Source organism: Hibiscus syriacus, unplaced genomic scaffold, assembly GCF_006381635.1.
Source record: "Hibiscus syriacus cultivar Baekdansim isolate YM2019G1 unplaced genomic scaffold, ASM638163v2 tig00110890_pilon, whole genome shotgun sequence".
In the NCBI taxonomy this organism is placed as follows: Eukaryota; Viridiplantae; Streptophyta; class Magnoliopsida; order Malvales; family Malvaceae; genus Hibiscus; species Hibiscus syriacus.
This window is the reverse complement of record NW_024062900.1, coordinates 5,046,310-5,064,957: the sequence shown is the minus strand read 5'-3', so window position 1 is coordinate 5,064,957 and position 18,648 is coordinate 5,046,310. Positions and strand designations below refer to the sequence as shown.

The 18,648-nt window shown below is 36.3% G+C and overlaps 1 protein-coding gene across 1 annotated transcript; it reads right to left on the bottom strand.

The window, feature by feature from the left end:
* Positions 1-13,103: 13,103 nt before the first annotated feature.
* On the bottom strand, positions 13,104-18,427 carry LOC120144557 (5-methyltetrahydropteroyltriglutamate--homocysteine methyltransferase-like). The gene is made up of 12 exons (XM_039158598.1): positions 18,320-18,427; positions 16,677-17,029; positions 16,500-16,587; positions 15,842-15,969; positions 15,364-15,755; positions 15,084-15,247; positions 14,839-14,919; positions 14,552-14,718; positions 14,363-14,468; positions 14,016-14,266; positions 13,709-13,910; positions 13,104-13,625 (listed from the first exon to the last, which is right to left on the bottom strand). The coding sequence occupies exons 2-12, from the start codon at positions 17,024-17,026 to the stop codon at positions 13,257-13,259; spliced, it is 2,298 nt and encodes a 765-aa protein (XP_039014529.1). The 5' UTR covers positions 17,027-17,029; positions 18,320-18,427; the 3' UTR covers positions 13,104-13,256.
* Between the last annotated feature and the right edge of the window lie 221 nt (positions 18,428-18,648).

Below are 18,648 nucleotides of genomic sequence, written 5' to 3'. Positions count from 1 at the left end.
TTCATAAAACGTGCCACAATTAATCATCGGATATAAAGTCCAACCAATGGCAGCAAAATACGTATGGACAGACTCACGTAAATGCAAGGTTTCTAAAGTTCGAGTCAGAATATATTTACTTACACGTAAAGGACGATCGACTCAAAACGTACCAATTCGTCTTCTAAAAATTGTAAGTGTACTAACGTGCGCCGTAGGAAGACAACGGTATTGATACTATCAAAATAGTATCGATACTACTATATAGAATAATATTGATACCTTTTAATGGTATCAATACCATTTTGAGGTTCTATTTTCATGGTATCGATATTGCCTTAGTAGTATCGGTGCTACACTGCTTTGCACGACTTTACACTGCTCTTGGGGTCTGAATTTGGCATTGTTCGAATGATAATTTTGCAAATCTTTGTCATTTAGGTTTAAAAACATTCGGTCCCTGTAAAATAATAATAAAAATTAAATGAAATATGCTCAATCAAAATAAAAAAAAGTTAAAAAATGAAAATGTAACGGAATTAAAAACAATGGGTTGCCTCCCATGAAGCGCTTTTTTTTAACGTTGTTAGCTCGACGACCTGGTTCAGACTACAGGATCTAAGAGAAATACTTCTTCCACTTCATACACTTTTTCCAACTAAGAATTTTCTTATGAGAAATTCTTCGATTGTATAATTCTTTTATTTTCTCCTTGTAGAATTTGGCATTCTCATAGGTTATTCTTTGGATCTTTTTTAGCTTTGAAAGCTTATCTGAAATAACCAGTGGAGTAGCATTTTCTCCTAAAAAGGAACTCTTTAAGTTTTTTGACATTTGTTTCAGTTTTATCTCAGGTGCTTGTAAAATAGAAGGGGGACATTTAGACTTAGAAAGAATCAAATGTAAATCAGAATAAACAAAAAATAAATTTTCCAACTCCCTGTTTTCCTCATTGTGGTCTTCTAACTCCCTGAATAGATCAAAAGATACATTAGTTTCTATAAACTCATTTTCCAAAGGATCAATAAGATCAACATAATTTATGCTCGCTACTTTTTCTGGGTGTTTCATTATCTTATACACATCAAATTTAACGACCTCACCATCAAACTCCATGGTTAAAGTCCTGCTTCTTATGTCAATCTTTGTGTGTGCAACACTTAGAAAGGGATGCCCTGATAGAATATTAGAAGAAGTGTTGGTACGATCTTTCTCCTTGTTAATTACATAAAAATCAGCAGGAAATATTAAGTTGTTTACCTCCACTAGCACATTTTCTAAGAGTCCTTCCGGGTAAATGACAGATATGTCGGTAAGATAAATTGATATTTTTGTATCCTTCAAGGGCTCATTAGTAATCATATTGTAAACAGAGAGAGGCATTACACTAATTGAGGCGTCAAAATCACACATGGCTCGCTTTATACCAACTTTACCAATTTTAGAAGGTATTGCGAACATACCTTGGTCTTTCAGTTTCGGCGGTAACTTTCGTTGGAAGACAGCTGAGACATGTTCTCCTAGATTTACCTTCTCATTCCCAGTAAGTTTTCTCTTTGTTGTACAAAGGTCCTTAAAAAATCGAGCATATCTTGGAACCTTTCGGATAACCTTAAGGAGAGGTATATTGATTTCCACCTTCTGAAATACGTCTAGTATTTTCTTTTCCTCGGTTTGTTTATCCCTTTTTACTAACCTCGATGGAAAAGGTGGTGGCAAGTCAAAGGGAGATGGTGTTGGATCCGTTTGTACTTCGTCACTTTTCTTCTAGGATTCTGAATCAACAATCTTCTTCCCTTTTTGAATTGCTTCATCTTTTGGGACAGGTGGCACTATTACTGTACCACTCTGAAGAGTGATGGCACTGACATTCTCCCTTGGGTTTACCTCAGTTTTAGACGAAAGTTTACCTTGTGATTCCAAGCGTCCTACAGTTTGAGCCAGTTGGCTTATCTGCTTGTCAATCTCTTGGAAGTGGGCTTCAGTACGAATCTAGAACTTTTCCTGGGAAAGTGCTAATCTTTCAACAATTGACTCTAATGATGTCTTCTGTGGCTATTGTGGCGGTGGAGGTGGCCTTGGTTGATAAGATTGATTTGGCATTGAGTTTTGGGCGTAACTAAAATTTGGATGATCCCTCCACCCTGAGTTGTAAGTATTGCAGTAGGGGTTATAAGTCCTCTGGGGAGGTCCTAGAAAGTTCCCGAATGCATTAACTTGAGTCGTTGTGTCATCTTGGATCAGTGGACAACCGTCTGTTGGATGATAAAGTAATGCACATATTCCATATAATTTATTTGGTCATGTATTTTCTGTAACAAGAGAGTTTACTACTTTAGTTAATTTATCTATCTTACTTTCTAAAGAATATTAACTTATCTCATGAACCCTTCAAGGAGGTTCATTAGTTGGGCGAAATTGTTGGGAATTTGCGGCCATTGTGGAAATAAAATCCCTATCATAAATAGGAGTCTTGTTCACCAAATCTCATTCGCTGGCAGCATCGATCATCTCCATTTCCATAGGAGTTAATCCTTCATAAAAGTATTGAATGATTGTCTGTTCAGTTAACCCATGTTATGGGTAACTAGCACATAACTTCTTAAACCTCTCCCAGTAGTCATAGAGTAACTCTCCATCAAGAAAAAGACGAGTCATTTGAGCCCATGTAGTAATAGAATTAGGGGGTAGATAAAATAACCATTCATTAGCTAAATCGGCTAAGGAAAAAAGGAAAAGCTCTAAGTTTGATTTGGTCCTCGGTTACTCCCTATGGTCTCATGCTGGAGCAGACCATGTAAAATTCCGTGAGATGTTTATGTGGATTATCGTTTGGCAATCCATGAAATGTAGGGAGGAGATGAATAAGGCCAGTTTTTAACTGGTATGGAGTTTCTCCTTGGGAAAAATCAATGTACAAAGGCTCTTGTTCAGTGGGTGCCGCGGCAAACTCTATGATAGTAGGATTGGACATCGAAATAGGTTTTGTATTAACGGATTCACCAGAATTTAATTTTGATTCTGGATTTGATTGTTGTCTCCTACCGTAGGGAAAACTTATCGTCTCCTACAGAGCAGTTATAGTCGCACAAAGCAGTGAAACAAATTACCGTAGCCCGCATATACCATTTCATTAAACGGCGCACGCTAGTTTTCCCCTTAGAGAAGACTGGCACACGTTAGCAAAACCCAAAAAAATCCCCTTTTTTTGTTATCTTTCTGCCACGCCCACTCCCCAATCTTCTCATCTCTTTTCTTTCCCTTTAACTGTGGACCCCATCATCCCTTTCTCTATCTTCTTTTTACTTTTAAACTCCCTTTATCCTCATTAAAAAAACCAATTGCACTCTAATTCTAACACCCCACGCATAACAGAAATAAAAAAACCCCCACACCTCTTCCTTTTCTTCAAAAGAATTCCTTTCTTCCCCAAAAACACCATCTTTCTTCATCTCCTCACCGTGGCCAGCCCACTCCACTCTTGCTAATGTTTTTCACGCCATCCGCTCATCTCTACTCCATGATGGTGTGCACATGAAACCAATCGAACAACACCAACAATCCTCAGCCTACCGTCCTTGGAGGACGTCACCACTCCAATGCACCAGCGTTCGTTGAGTTGCCCAGCGATTTCGACTCCATTCCACCACTACCCCCTGTTCACCCGATGCGAGTCGTGGCCAAGCTTTAATGTCGTCGTACCATTCGGCTTTTGCACTAACCACCTTCCTACACCCCAGGCTGAGCACTTCTCACCGTCTGTCACCACCGCGCTCTCCATCTCCATCGTTCCACTCAATACCGACAGTAGTAACTTCATCATCTCACCCGTAATTGACGAGGTTCCCGTCGTATTCGAAGTATTCGGTGGCATCGGACGACGCTCCAAAGGTAAACTCTAATCCTATTTTGGTTCAACCTTTGCTAATGTACCATCCGATTTATGGTTTTATAGAGGACTTTACTGTTGGTTTTCCACTCACGGATCCTTCTCTTGGGACGTCGAGCTCCCGGCAGCAGCATGGGCGACATGCTTCACCGACCCGTTCCCCTAACCTGGGTGATGCCCCTACTCCTGACAGCCCACCGCCTGCCCATAAAAATCATGAGCGCAACTAAAGAGGTCAATCATATGATGTCTCTGCCGAAGAAATTCTACACGGGTACGTGTAATTTTCGGACGACAAATTGGTACGTTTTGAGTAGATAAGACATCGTCTTTTCCATGTAGGTAAATATATTCCGACTCGAACTTTAGAAACTTTGGATTTATTTGAGTCTGTCCATATGTATTTTGCTACCATTGGTTGGACTTTATATCCGATGATTAACTGTGGAACGTTTTATGAACTTGTTTTTTTAATTTTACGCCATTTTTAATTTTTCGTCGAATCGTCTTATTAATGTTAATTCGCCCGATGTCGTTATATTCCGACTATGATGAAGTTATTTTTCAATGTCTATATATGACTTTAATCTTACTTTGAGGTTCATGACGGATGTCACGAATCATGCGGATTTGATTGCTTTACTTGAGATTCAACAGGATTTTGATGCCGATATGGCCTATGAGACTTTTACCAGCTTGATTGGCCATACGTTTAACGCTCGCTCAACTCGAGCTCATCTTATCCATGACCCAGCTTTGCGCTACATCCATCTCTTCCTCGCCTACAATTATTCCAGGTAAATGACTAGTCTTCCTTCTTGAGCCGAGTTGAACTATTCTTTTTATGGTGCATGTAAGTCAGCCAGCGGGTGAACTTGGGATTTTGGTTTGCTCAGGCCTTTGAGATCATTATTCGATCCAATCGCCCACTTATCCTTGGCTCTTACATTACTCATTTAGCCTCTCGTATCGTTAATTTTGACGTTACACGATTTACTTATGCTTTTTCTACAGATGTTTTGGATGAGTGATGCTTGGATTCGATGGGCCTACTTGCTGGAACCCCGAGCGTACCATACTTCGTTCCACTGAGTGTCCTTACTCCTCAACGCGAGCAAGTTTTCATTCACCGTAATGCGCCACAACCGTCACCTGAAGCATCTCGCCCGGATGTGTAGTCTCAAATGAATGAAGTCCACATCCACCTTCATTCCATTGAGACGAACATTACTGAGATTATTTCCTATCTCCGTCCCAGCATCTCCCACCGTGGCCGAGGCCATAACCATGGTCGACATTAAATCAGAGGAGTACTCTATTCCTTCTCTTGCACTTTAATTTTACATTTTGAGGCAAAACGCTTTAAGTGGGGGGAGTAGAGTGTAGGTTGAATTTTCTTTTTGCTTATCTTTATGTTTTGATGCTAGTATGTGTTGGTTGGATTTGCGAAAATTTCATTGAATTTCTTTGTCTTGCTGAAATTTTTTGGAATACTATGCTTGTTTGGGAACACGTGATTATTTAGGTTAGGATGTTCTTGATAGCGAATAGCATGAGTTATGATCAAGTTGGTTTTTTTGATGTTCTATGATTTTGTTGGTTGAAATGTGCTTAGCTCAATGCATGAAACAATTTAGTGAGATTTGAGCCTTTACGAGCCTATCATTTTGCTCTCATTTTGTTTGATTGAGTATGTCAAATTTGACATTGGTATTCTAGAACCTGCATTTTAAATATTGTCGACATTACACATGAATATGATGCTTAAAAATGATTTGGGAACCTTAGGATTAACCATTCTGTTTCCCCCACTAAAATTGCCTACCCATGCATTTACCCCTAGTTAACCACTTTTGAGACTATTCATATTTCTTTGTTTTCACCACATTTATAAACCCGAGTTTTTTTATTTTATCCCTTTTTTCTACCCATTTTAGGGAAAGTGAACAGTTTAATCGATGCACGCTCCATAGAAAAAAATAGCAGTTAGAAAAAAAATGTTGTTCGAAAAAAAAAGAGAAAAAAGACATGAAAAAAGGAAAACAAAACAACAAAAATGTGAAAAAGAAAAAAAATCATATGCATTTCAAAAAGAATTTTGTTGTTCGATAGTTTTTAATTTTATCTTGTTGTGCTTAATGTTTCGATAAAGTTGAACTTGGTATTTGTTAGTTCATTGCCTTGAATTCTAGCCTTATTAATTAGCCATTTCCCCACCTTTACCTAAGCCCCGTTATAACTAATAAAAGACCCTTTGATTTATGCATCTTGTTCTAATTAGTAGTGGAGATTTGATTTACTTGTAGGCCTATGGTAATATCGTGTCGGTTCTGACATTGAGCGTTTCTATACCAAAAACACATTGAGTGATTTGAGTGAATCCCGGTAAGGTGTTGAGTTATGGGTATTGAGATCAATGAATGAATGGATGTTACAATTGCATTTAACTTGTTCCAATTGGTGATATTCAATTGGTTAATGTCTTGACTTGAATAATTCTTCTGATCTCTACCTTGTTTCCTTGAATTTGAAACTTGACAAAGAACGATAAATGAAATTTTTGACTGCTTTGATTATACCATACTTGAGGACAAGCATAAGATAAGTGAGGGGGAATTTGGTGAGTGTTTAGAATCTGTAGTATTTGCTTGTTAATTCTTCTTTCTTATGGAATTCTTGCTGCTGATTTGGTTGTGTTATGCTTGTTTTCGTACAGGGCCTTACTTTCCAGAATTAGTGGTAAAACGGGTGCATTATGTATTTTTTTTATTATTTGGTCACAACTGGAGACATGGGCACGACTCTGGGCATGACACAGTCTGATGTGGCAATTTCTAGAAGGTCCAGTCAACAGTAGTTTTCTAGAAGATCTAGTCAGTGCACATTCTGGAAGATGGACGAGCAAAGTTGCATTAGGAGACTTATTTAAAGTTTGAATTTAGGATAAACAATTATCTTTAGGATTATTTTATTTTAATTTCTTTGTTTATCACTAGGTTTTTAGAGGTTATAAATAACCTCTTGGGGTAAACCTAATTTCACAACTCAGATTGCAATATTCTTTTTCATTCTAGTTTTATTAAAGCTTTCTCTTTTATTTTATTTTTCAAGTTTTGTTTTTTTCTTTTTTCTTTTCAAACTTGTTTTTCAAATAAGCTAAGAATGACTTTTGTCATGCTTAGCTAATTTTCTCATAAGCCTAGAGCTGAAGCGATGACTCAATTCCAACGGGAGAATCAAAATAGGCCCTTAATAACTTCAGAATATCTCTCTCAATCTTTGCGCTTATTTTTCAAAATCAAAACAATTTTCAAAATAAAGATTGAATTTGGTCAAGAGGTTGTTGTGATTAAATGTATGGGAGGAAGGATCAGCTTATTGAAAGAACATTCGACTTCCTGGGAACACACTTGGCGAGATAGCTTCGCCAAGAGGGAATTGAGATCGGAATTGAACTATGACAATTGATGTTGATTAGATCAATTTTCAAAGCCGGGATCGAAGATTTCCTTGGGTATTTGGTATACAAAATAGAGTCACGAGGATTGCCCTTGTAGACAAAGTAACCAACGTGGATCCCGAATGGAAAATCTAATTCGATGATCTAAAGGAAATTGAGTCAAAGCGAGGCTTGAGGCTATTTTTACCATACTCAACTTTTAACATTACACTCTTTTATTTTCACTTAAAATTTCCTTTTATTTAATCTCTTTTATTACTTAATCGCTTTTTACCAAAACCCCCTGTTTACTACACCGCACCTGGCTTAAACAAATCAGACATAAATTTATAATTTTCTAAGTCCCTGTGGAATCAACCCTTACTTCTCTTTACTACATATTTTCTTCATTCATCAATTGAGAAGAAGGAATTTATTTTGACATCAAAATGACAGTTATCAAAGAGGCTCACAGAGAAAATGACTGATACTTATAAATGTTGGCATGAGAAATTACCATTTGCTCTGTTTGCCTATCAAACTTCAGTAAAGACGTTAGATGAGGCAACTCCATTTTCTTTAGCCTATGGGATGGAAGTTGTATTCCCATCGAGGTTGAAATTCTGTCACTTTGGGTGTTATCAGATGTTAAGTTGGACGAAGCAGAATGGGTACAAGCTAGGTATGACCAGCTGACTTTGATTGAGGAGAAGAGATTAAAAGCTATCTGTCATGGATAAATGTATCAGAAATGTATGATGAGGGCACATAATAAGAAGGTTTGCCCATGAGAGCTTCAGGAAGGAGAACTGGTACTTAAGAAGATTATGCCAATTCAAAAAGACTTCAGAGGTAAATGGATGCCAAATTGGGAATGTCCTTATGTTGTGAAGAATGCCTTTTTCGGAGGAGCTTTGATCCTCACCTAGATGGATGGACCATAGTTACCTAACCCTGTGAATTCTAACGCTGTCAATAAATACTTCGCCTGAAGAAAAAAAAAGAAAAATGAAAAAATAAGGAAAAAATGAAAATGAAAATAAAAAAAGAAATGAAATGAAAAAATAGAAAAAAGAAAGAAAAATAAAATAGAATAAATAAAAGGGGGTTTAAGATAAAACCTCATAAAGGGCATCTTGAAACCAAATGAGGTCTCAAGTTGAAAACCCACAAAGGGCGGCTTGAGAATTATTCAAATTCAGACTTCATGCATGGTGAAGGTTCTAGTTAGTTTTTGAAGACTTGAACAGTGACATCAAATGGTGGTCAGAGTTAGGACTGGAAATCGAAAAGGCTTGGATAACTAGAAAATAAATGAAGAATGCATGAGATTCAAATAATGGTTATGGCAGGAAATTTGGTAGTACAAGGGGAACTTCACAACCTTGCACATTGTCACAATTCTCAAGATCCCTTTAACAGAGGCTCCACTTGAGTCATTCTGCGGCATGCCAGTTCAAAAGCATTCGTACTATTGATATCTGAGGACGCCTACTATATTTTCTTTTGATTATTCAAGTTAAAAGTTTACCATGTATTTACCCAAAAACTCTTTATTTATATAAATAAAAAGAGGTATTTTCTTGTTAAAACCATGTTGCAATCATTCTAATTTGAAAATAAAAACATGTAGATTAACTTGGGAAAAGTTAGATAATTGTGTATTATTATACAAAAAGTTTTGGAAAAATGCATGCATTTTGGAAGCTGAACATGGCTTTAGCATGAGTCTTGCATGATGATGGGCTACATAAAGTTAAAGCCTTGGGCTACACGTAATAGCTCAACAATGTGGGACAATCCAAAAGGTTCGTTGCTGATCAAGTACCTGGTCGTGAGTCATGTTCAACCAAAGAGTGTCCGACCAGAGTTATCAGTCGGGATGAACTACTGTTGATTTTTCGTGCCCAAGATTTGACTGAATTACAAAGAGATGACAAGAAAGAGTTCTCATAAAATACCCTAAAAATGTATCATTGCACACATTTTAGGCATAAACAGGATCATGACATTCATAAAATGCATGATGATGATAAAGGCAATTGAGTACTTACAGGTTTTTTAAAAGGAAAGGTTGGAGATGTAGAAACCCAATATAAAAGTAACCAATTCAGATTCCCGTGACTGATTGATACAAGACAAGCTCCCACAAGAGAAAACATTTTCCAAAGATTATCCTCCTAAGACTTTTAGGTATGATGTTTTCAAATTCTCAAAGACTTACTAACAAGGGTTAATGTTTAATTTTTAGATTCTTGAAGACAATAAAAACAAGCCGAACTCGATTCAAACTTCCCTGAAGGACAACGGAATGAATCAACGTCCCCAGATCTGATTTTCCCTGAAGAAACATCATAACATATCTCTTCTCTTTCCAGATTTGATCTTCCCTGAGTAGCAGTGAAACAAGTTTGCCTAGATTCAATCTTCCCTGAAGAATAGTGGAATGAATCAACATCCCCATATTTGATTTTCCCTGAAGAAACAATGGAACAGATCCTGTCTCTTTCCATATTTGATCTTCCCTGAGTAGAAGTAGAACAAGTCTGTCTTGATTAAATATTCCCTAAAGAACAATGAAATGAATCAACGTCCCAATATCTGATCTTCCCTAAAGAAACAATGGAACAAATCTCCTCTTTTTCCATATTTGATCTTCCCTGAGTAGTAGTGGAACAAATCTACCTTGATTCAATATTCCCTGAAGAACAGTAGAATGAATCAATGTCCCATGATCTGAGTTTTCCTGAAGAAACAGCGAAACAGATCCCCTCTCTTTCCAGAGTTGATCTTCCCTGAGTAGTAGTGGAACAAGTCTGCTTCGATTCAATCTTCCCTGAAGAACAATGGAATGAATCAATGTCCCCAGATTTAATCTTCCTTGAAGAAGCAGCAGAACAGATCCCCCCCACTTTTTATATTTGATCTTCCCTGAGTAGTAGTGGAACAAGTCTGTCTCGATTCAATCTTCCCTGAAGAACAGTGGAATGAATCAACATCCCCGGATCTGATTTTCCCTGAATAAACAGGGGAACAAATCCCCTCTCTTTCCAGATTTGATCTTCCCTGAGTAGTAGTGGAACAAGTCTGCCTCGATTCAATATTCCCTAAAAATAGTGGAATGAATCAACGTCCTAAGAACTGATTTTCCCTAAAGAAATAGAAAAACAGATCCGGTCTCATTCCAGATTTGATCTTCCTTGAGTAGTAGTGGAACAAGGTTGCGTCAATTCAATCTTCCCTGAAGAATAGTGGAATGAATCAATGTCCACATATATGATCTTCCCCTGAAGAAACAACATAACATATCCTCTTTCTTTCCAGATTTGATCTTGCCTGTGTAGCAGTAGAACAAGTCTGCCTCAATTCAATCTTCCCTAAAGAACACTGGAATTAAACAACGTCCTCATATCTAATTTTCCCTGAAGAAACAGTGGATTAGGTCCCCTCTCTTTCCAGATTTGATCTTCCTTGAATAGTAGTAGAACAACTCTTCCTTGATTCAATTTTCCCTGAAGAACAATGGAACGTATCAACGCCTGCATATTTGATCTTCCCTGAAGAAATAGCGAAACAGATCCCCCCTCTCTTTCCAGATTTGATCTTCCCAGAGTAACAGTGGAATAAGTCTGCCTCGATTCAATCTTCCCTAAAGAACAGTAGAATGAATCAACATCCCCAAATCTGATTTTCCCTAAAAAAAACAACGGAACAACACCTCTCTTTTTCCATATTTGATCTTCCCTGAAACGAGACCCCTTTCTGTTTGAAAATCGTTTCGATAGAGACAAGCCAAAGGAACATTTTTGCAATGAATTTCGTATTTCTTGACAACTATAATTAGGGATAAAACATGTTCATTTCATATGTTCAATTGCATCAGTCTGACGGTTTAAGTTTTACTTGTTTCAGAAATGGATTTCTTGACAACTATAATTAATGGTTTCCTGTGAGGTTGAGCTTATTTTAATATTATATTTTATTAAATTATAATTTTTTTAAATAAATGTGAGTTTATTTTAAATTAAAATAATATTTTATGTATTAAATTAAAAAATATAAAAGACTTGACATATAATTTACAATTTTTTATTAAAGTCAATTATATTCCTAGAGCGTGTGGCTAATTTTTTTCAACTTCTGATATAATTTTGAGTAATATGAATAACTTTTATATATTTTAAGATACTATTAACAAAAAGAATATTAAGTACAAAAATAAAAAAGCAAAAGCGATACAAGCATAACAAGATTAAAAGCATACAAGTCTGATGCAAAAAATTTGATATTTATAAACATACAATGATGTTGTCGTCTTGATTATTTATAATTAAATTTAATATAAGGTTTTATGTAATTTATTCTAGTTAATTTAAGATTATATTTATTATTAAAAATCAAAATATTATTTTTATATAGTATACATTAATTCATAGATTAATACGAGTTTTATTTCTATAAAGTATTTTTAGAGATTTTTTTTCAATTTCTTTTTACTTCTAAATGGAAAGAACCACTAAAATTGTTGTGTTGAGATGTTTTACCATGTTTAAAGAATTAGATGCCTAGTGCATTTCTTTGCCCTAGTTTTCTTTGCGCCTTTCCTTCTTTTCTATCATTGTTCGTGCGGCACCAGATTTTTTTTATTTCTTTTATTTTCTAGATTGTATTTTTTCATTATTTTTTTAGTTTCTAATAATTTTATCTATATAATACATTTTTCTATTTTTATAGTATATTTTTATTCGTCTTTTATGGTACTTTTTATATTTTTTTATAGGTTATTTATTCGTTTTTACGTTTAAATTTTCAGGGTTGGATTGGATGTGACGTAACTTTGACTGATCAAGATGTCGTTTATTTGTTATCCTGTTGATTTGTTCTGCTTTGGACTATTGACGTTCAAAGATAGTTTTTCACGATGTTTAACTCTGATTTGCGATTATCGATATTATTTTAATAGTTTGATCTCTTTTTGTAATTCATTTGTCAATGCAGACAAATCTATTCGAATCTATATTTAGTTTGATTTTTCGGATGAATTTTTAATATTTTTCTTATTTTTTTCGCATATATATTTAGTGCCCTAATATTTCTAGTGCTCGAACTAAAAACCTCAAAAAATAATAATTTCTTCACTACCGAAATCGTGTGCTTCATGCTTCTTAAATACAATTAACGGCTTCTAATTGCATAAAAAAAATTAGATGTTTATTGTTTTTACTACTTCATAGTATTTCTTTAAAATTTATATTTCTTGGCTTGAAAATTACTGACGCAAAACATCTTTAAAGAATTAAATGTTAGATAAGTTATGCAGTTTTAGTTTAAATTTAATTTTTTTGAGAATTTAAAACAACGTTGTTTTAATATAAATTGTCATATTATAATGTTGTTAATGTAAGCTGTCATACATTACCATCGTTAATTATTTTAACGGCTAATTAAAAAAAATCAATCTATAAAATTCAATGAGTAAATTGAAAAAAAATATAATAAGTAAAATAAGAGAGTAAAATTCAATTACTAAATGTATAATTTACCATTAAATGTTCCATCCATCCAATTTCATTTTTTTTATAAAAATTACATTAAACGTATTTAATATTATTGAAGTTCCAAATGTCGAATTTCCAAATTTACCTAATCTTGTTGCTTTCTATCATTCTACAGCTTTTCAAATTTTCCTATTATTTGAAACTTATTAGGACAATTGATCTCTCTGATTGAAAAATGCAAAAGTGAAAATAAATGTAAATAGATAAAGAAGCTGACATTCCTAAAGATACTCAGAAATTGAAGACGGCAAATATATATAATATTCCCAAAACGTACATAATATTTAGAGAAAACAAAAAAAAGAAACTCGAGCAGGAAACCAGGGTTATTCAAATGACAAAATAAAAGAAAAATCCCTTCTCTCTCTGGTATGGTTATGGCTTGAGGATCTCACTTGGCACCGGCGAGTTGGGTACGTAGGAGCTTGGCGGCAGCAACCATGTTGCCGAGGGCCGGTTTCACCTCCGCATACTTGCGAGTCTTGAGCCCACAGTCAGGATTAACCCACAAGATATTTGTCTCCAGCACCGCAAGCATCTTGTTAATTCTGTCAGCAATCTCTTCAGTTGATGGTATTCTGGGAGAGTGGATGTCATACACTCCCGGACCAATTCCAGCACCATACTTCACTCCTTCACGGAACACCGACAGAAGCTTCTCGTCCGAACGAGAGTTCTCAATGGTTATCACATCAGCATCCATATCGATAATCGAGTGGATGATATCATTGAAGTTGGAGTAGCACATGTGGGTGTGGATCTGTCGGATTTTATCGACCAGGTGAATGAGAATCATGATCATAGAAACAAATTCGAGTGAAAAGAGTGAGGCAATATACAGACCTGGGTGGTGTCTTGAACACCACAGTTGGTGATCCTAAAGGAGTGGACAGCCCATTTTAAGTAGAAGGCATGCTCAGACTTCCTTAGAGGCAACCCTTCTCTCAAAGCAGCCTCATCGATTTGGATAACATTGATGCCAGCCTTCTCGAGATCTTTGACTTCGTCCTTGATGGCCAAGGCGATCTGGTAGCAAGTCTTGAATCTGAAATCATCGAATGTTAAACCTTATCTATATTGCAAAGAAAACATGTGCCGGAGAAATGCACAACTATAAACATTTTTTATTCATAAGCTTTCTCGTTCATACCTCGGCTGATCATTTCTCACAAAGGACCAGTTGAGAATGGTGACGGGTCCAGTAAGCATTCCTTTCATCGGGCGTTTAGTCATGCTTTGGGCTGTGAATGACCAGGAAACAGTCATTGGGTTGGGGCGGCTAACATCACCATAGATGATTGGTGGCTTGACACAACGAGATCCATAAGATTGCACCCACCCGTTAACAGTGAAAGCAAAACCAGATAATTGCTCACCGAAGTACTCAACCATATCATTTCTCTGCACAATTTCAAGTAATACTTAGGAAGCTTGCCGTTAACCATAAACGAACCTCCCATTTACTGCAAAAGGGAAAACACCAAAAGGAATTCTCACCTCGGGCTCTCCATGAACCAGGACATCAATGTCAAGCTCTTCTTGAAGATCAACAACCTTCTTAATTTCCTCCTTAATGGCTTTAACATAATCGTCCTCTGAGATCCTGAAGGGAACAAGAGACATAGTTAAAAGGAATGGTCAATTTTTAGGAAAGAAAACAAGGTAATTCCCCAATTAACTACTCACTTGTTAGCCTTGAATTCACGGCGAACTCTCCTGAGTTCCAAGGTTTGAGGGAAAGATCCAATGGTTGTGGTGGGCAGGATTGGTAGCTTAAGCTTTTTCTGCTGGGCATCGAGTCTAGCAGTAACGTTTGTAGCACGACGGTGGTCAGAACCCTTCAAAGCAGCAGCCTGGGAACGCAATCACAATCAAACACAGTAAGGAAAGAAAGATTTACTCAATGAACATTAGTACGCCAGAGCAATAACTTAAAAGGCAAAGTTAAAAATTTCATTTATCCTAACACTTACAGCCTTTTGAACAGCCTCGTTGGTCACCCTTGGGGAGGACTTCCTTGAAGCCTGAGCTGAAGCGTTGGCGGAGAAGAAGGCCTAAAAGAATATGAATAACCAGTATGTGACATGGTGGTAATTGAATCTCGTGAAAACACTAAAACCGAAAAGACCCAATCCAAAAGGCCTAAAGCCCTATTCCTAGATGACACCAAGATCTTAGAAAACTAGCAAAAATAAGTGGCACAATTTTATGGTGATACCTCATCCTTCTGACCAGCCAATGCGTTGGCAAGTGCATTGACTTCGACAACTTTCTGGGCGGCAAATGCAAACCAGGATTTGATTTCATTGTCCAGCTTAGTTTCATTTACCAGATCAACAGCAGTATGGAGAAGCGAGCAGGAGGTGGACACCACAAGGTTTTCTGCACATCAGGAAATTAATTGACTGATATCAGTCTGTACTCTACAATACCAAAATAGTGATGTAATATTCAGCACAAAATTACTACCCATAAAAAGCAATGACAATAGAGAATACCTTTGCCCACAACAACTTCAAGGGCCTGCAAGGTGCTTAGTGAAGAAGCAAGATCATTAGCCCAAATGTTCCTTCCATCAACAACTCCAGCAAAGAGGTACTTGCCTTTGGGGAAATTGCTCTTAACCAACTCAATGGTCTGGGTTCCACGAACCAAATCCAAACCATAAGCAGTGACACCCTTCAATCCGATGAGGGTATTGTATGCTTCAGCAGTGAGATCAGCAAAGTAGGTCTCAATCAGAACATTCAAGCCAGAAAGAGTGGATTCCAGTTCAGCATAAGCAGCGGTAAAAGCTTGCAATTGGTGAGAGTCAAGATCCAAGACAAGGGTCGGCTCATCAAACTGAATCCATGAGGCACCAGCAGCCTTAAGCTCAGCAATAACTTCTCTGGAGAGAGATTCAATTTTGTATTAACATATTAAAGCAGTTAAAATAATTTAGAAAGAAAAAGAAAAAAGAGAACCAACTCTTACTTGTAGATGGGGAGAATTTTTGGGAGGAGAGAGAGAAGAGAGAAGGTCTTCTCAACACCCTTAGCTGGTTTAGACATCAACAGGTATGAGACAGGGCCGATAAGGACTGCGACAGTGTCAACTTCAAGCTGCATGCGGGACATTCAGGTTTAAGACTAAGAATAATTGTAAACATTGATAAATGTGGGGCACCATAATCAAGTGGGTCTAAATAGTACTACAAGTCTCACTCGGAGAATTCTCAAAAATTGGAATGCTTAAATGTATAGTGAACTATAACTATTGCTTATAAGTCGCATACACAATTAGGCAAAAATGAAACCTCCCTGGACGGCTGAACCAGTTAGCATAAGGAAAAGGAAAGGTACAAAATTTTATCTGATAGATCCAGAGCCTAGAAGCTACCTTAATTCAGGCCATAATACGTTCTTCATACATTTATTAATCAGACTATTTTCATCATGTGATCATTTATGTTATTAAAGGTATACATCTCACTGGACTAAATTTTTAGGCAAACTCTATATTCACAGAATCTTAGCATGCACTGGTATATCCTTACCTCTAATTCCTAAGTGAGTTAAAAGCATAAATATACATAAAAGACAAAAGGCTACACCATTGTAATATATGCAAAAATTAGACCCAAAGAACATACCGCCTTAGCTTCCTTGTATTCATCAACAGCCTTGTGAGATGCATAAGAGAAGTTAACATCAGGTCCCAATTCTGGAACAATGAAGTGGCTGAAACGACATATTGAAAACATTAGTAGTATATATATCCGTATGAACAAGAAAGGTAAGATAAGTATGATCAAGATATAGAAACTTACTAGTTGGTGTCAAACCACTTGGTCATTTCCATGGCAGGCACAGAGGCATTCCCTCTGGCCATCGAGAAGTAAGTGTCGAATCCAATCTCTCCACCATTCCATTCATATCTAGGTGGAACAGCTCCGAGCATTGACGTTGCATCAAGCACCTGATCATAATAAGAAAAAGTGTTGCTAGGGATGTACTTGATCCCAGCACCAGACATTTGTTTCCAAATGGATGACCTGAGATCAGCTGCAACCTTTTGCAAATCTTCGGCGCTGCTCTTCTTGTCCCAGAAAGACTCCAAAGCAAATTTAAGCTCTCTCTTAGGTCCCATGCGGGGATATCCAACAATGTGAGAGGCCATTTTCTAAACAAAATAAAAGAAATAGACAAAGTTCAACATTATTATATACAATAAGATACATTGAGAACAAACTAGAATGAAACTTTAGCATGCCTATATTTCTGAACTGAACTGATTGGAAGCAAATCTAAAACAAGTGATTTAATTCAGCATGGACAGTCCAAATGCTTATAGGAGTTAATGTTAGGAAGTAATGAGCTAAAAGAGAAATCCATACATTGCCTAATAAAACATATTCATACTCAAGCTCAAGCACTAATAATCAAACTTTATCTTGAAGTCAAACATTAGAATGAAGTTAATTTTTACTAGTAAATGAGTTTAACTGATCCCAAGTGAGCTAGCTAAAGCAATTCAATTTTTATCTCACATTCAGCTCAAACTTTAAACGTGATGGGAATCAAGCTTGACCCAAGCTTCAAGCCTCGAATTTTGAATCAAACTCAATCTTTCACTATTTGATCTCGCTTGAATAGATTCCTAAGCCAACCAACTAGTAATTTTAAGGATTCTGAGGAATCGGATTTAATAGATACCGTTACATAAATAACCAAACAAAATGCAGATCTAAAGTTCTAACGATAACATCACATTATCCCAGAAACCAAAGCCAATATGCTTCCTTGAGTACCAATGATTAAAGCACTAGATCTATAATTCCAAAAGCCCAAAAGACTGGATCTATTGAATTGATTTCATAACAGAAAAAAAATAAAAATAAAAATATGATCGAATACTAACAATAACTATAAGATCTCACTAACAAATCACAGATCCTTTATTAATTCCAAAAACACAAGTTAAAAATCAGTTGATACTTGTACTTCTTTGTAGAGGCCAGCAAGGAAAAAAATAGAAACAGATTGAAGTTGATCAGAAACCCAAGTTGAAAACAGAACTTAAAAATCGCAATAACGAAAACCCAGAATGAAAATAAACTTGTCTAGTTGAAATGCTGATACTTGCCAATAGATTTCAATCAATATGTACAACTCCTTGTAAAGTGCTTTCTGAAAATTCCAAGTTAAAAATGAGAGGTTTAAATAAGAGTAGTGAAAACCGCAAAAGAAAATCTCCAAGGGAAGTAGAAATGTTAACATTTACCCACGGATCTCAGTGAAAAGATACACAGAACTTCAATTTTTTTAAATATAAAAATCAAAGTTGACAACTTCAAGTGAATTTTAAATCACCAAGAAGACAGTTGAAAAGGAAGGAAATAAGTGTTAAGATTAGAATTCAGAATCAATTAAGAAACGACATATGAATATGATAGGAGGAACTAAACCACACCGTAGCAACGAAGGAGGAAACGGAGAGAGAACTAAAGAAGACAAGTCCCAGAGATAGAGAAAAGCAGAGGAAGAAGCGGCACAAAATTAGAGGGTGGAGGGGTTGCCTATTTATAGCTAAAATGGTGGACTGCTGCCTGAAAACCAGATCTGAAACCTGATTTCTTTTTTATTTTTATTTTTTGTGTTTTGTTTTTGGTGAAATTTAAGCATTCGCGCGGGCCTTTCTAGGTGGCGCGTGGAGTCGTTTTCTGCTGGTGATTAAGTGTGTGAGACAATTTTGTTGGTAAATAATGTATTTGATTACTCAATTTTATTGTATTTTTCTTT

What these genes read in the sequence shown, in the direction of transcription:
- LOC120144557 (XM_039158598.1), bottom strand. Translation starts at nt 17,026, where the DNA reads ATGGCCTCTCACATTGTTGGATATCCCCGCATGGGACCTAAGAGAGAG. An exon ending in ACGAGGCTGTTCAAAAGGCT is followed by an intron (nt 14,719 to 14,838) that starts GTAAGTGTTAGG and finishes TTGCGTTCCCAG; the next exon opens with GCTGCTGCTTTGAAGGGTTC. An exon ending in GTGTTCAAGACACCACCCAG is followed by an intron (nt 13,626 to 13,708) that starts GTCTGTATATTG and finishes AAAATCCGACAG; the next exon opens with ATCCACACCCACATGTGCTA.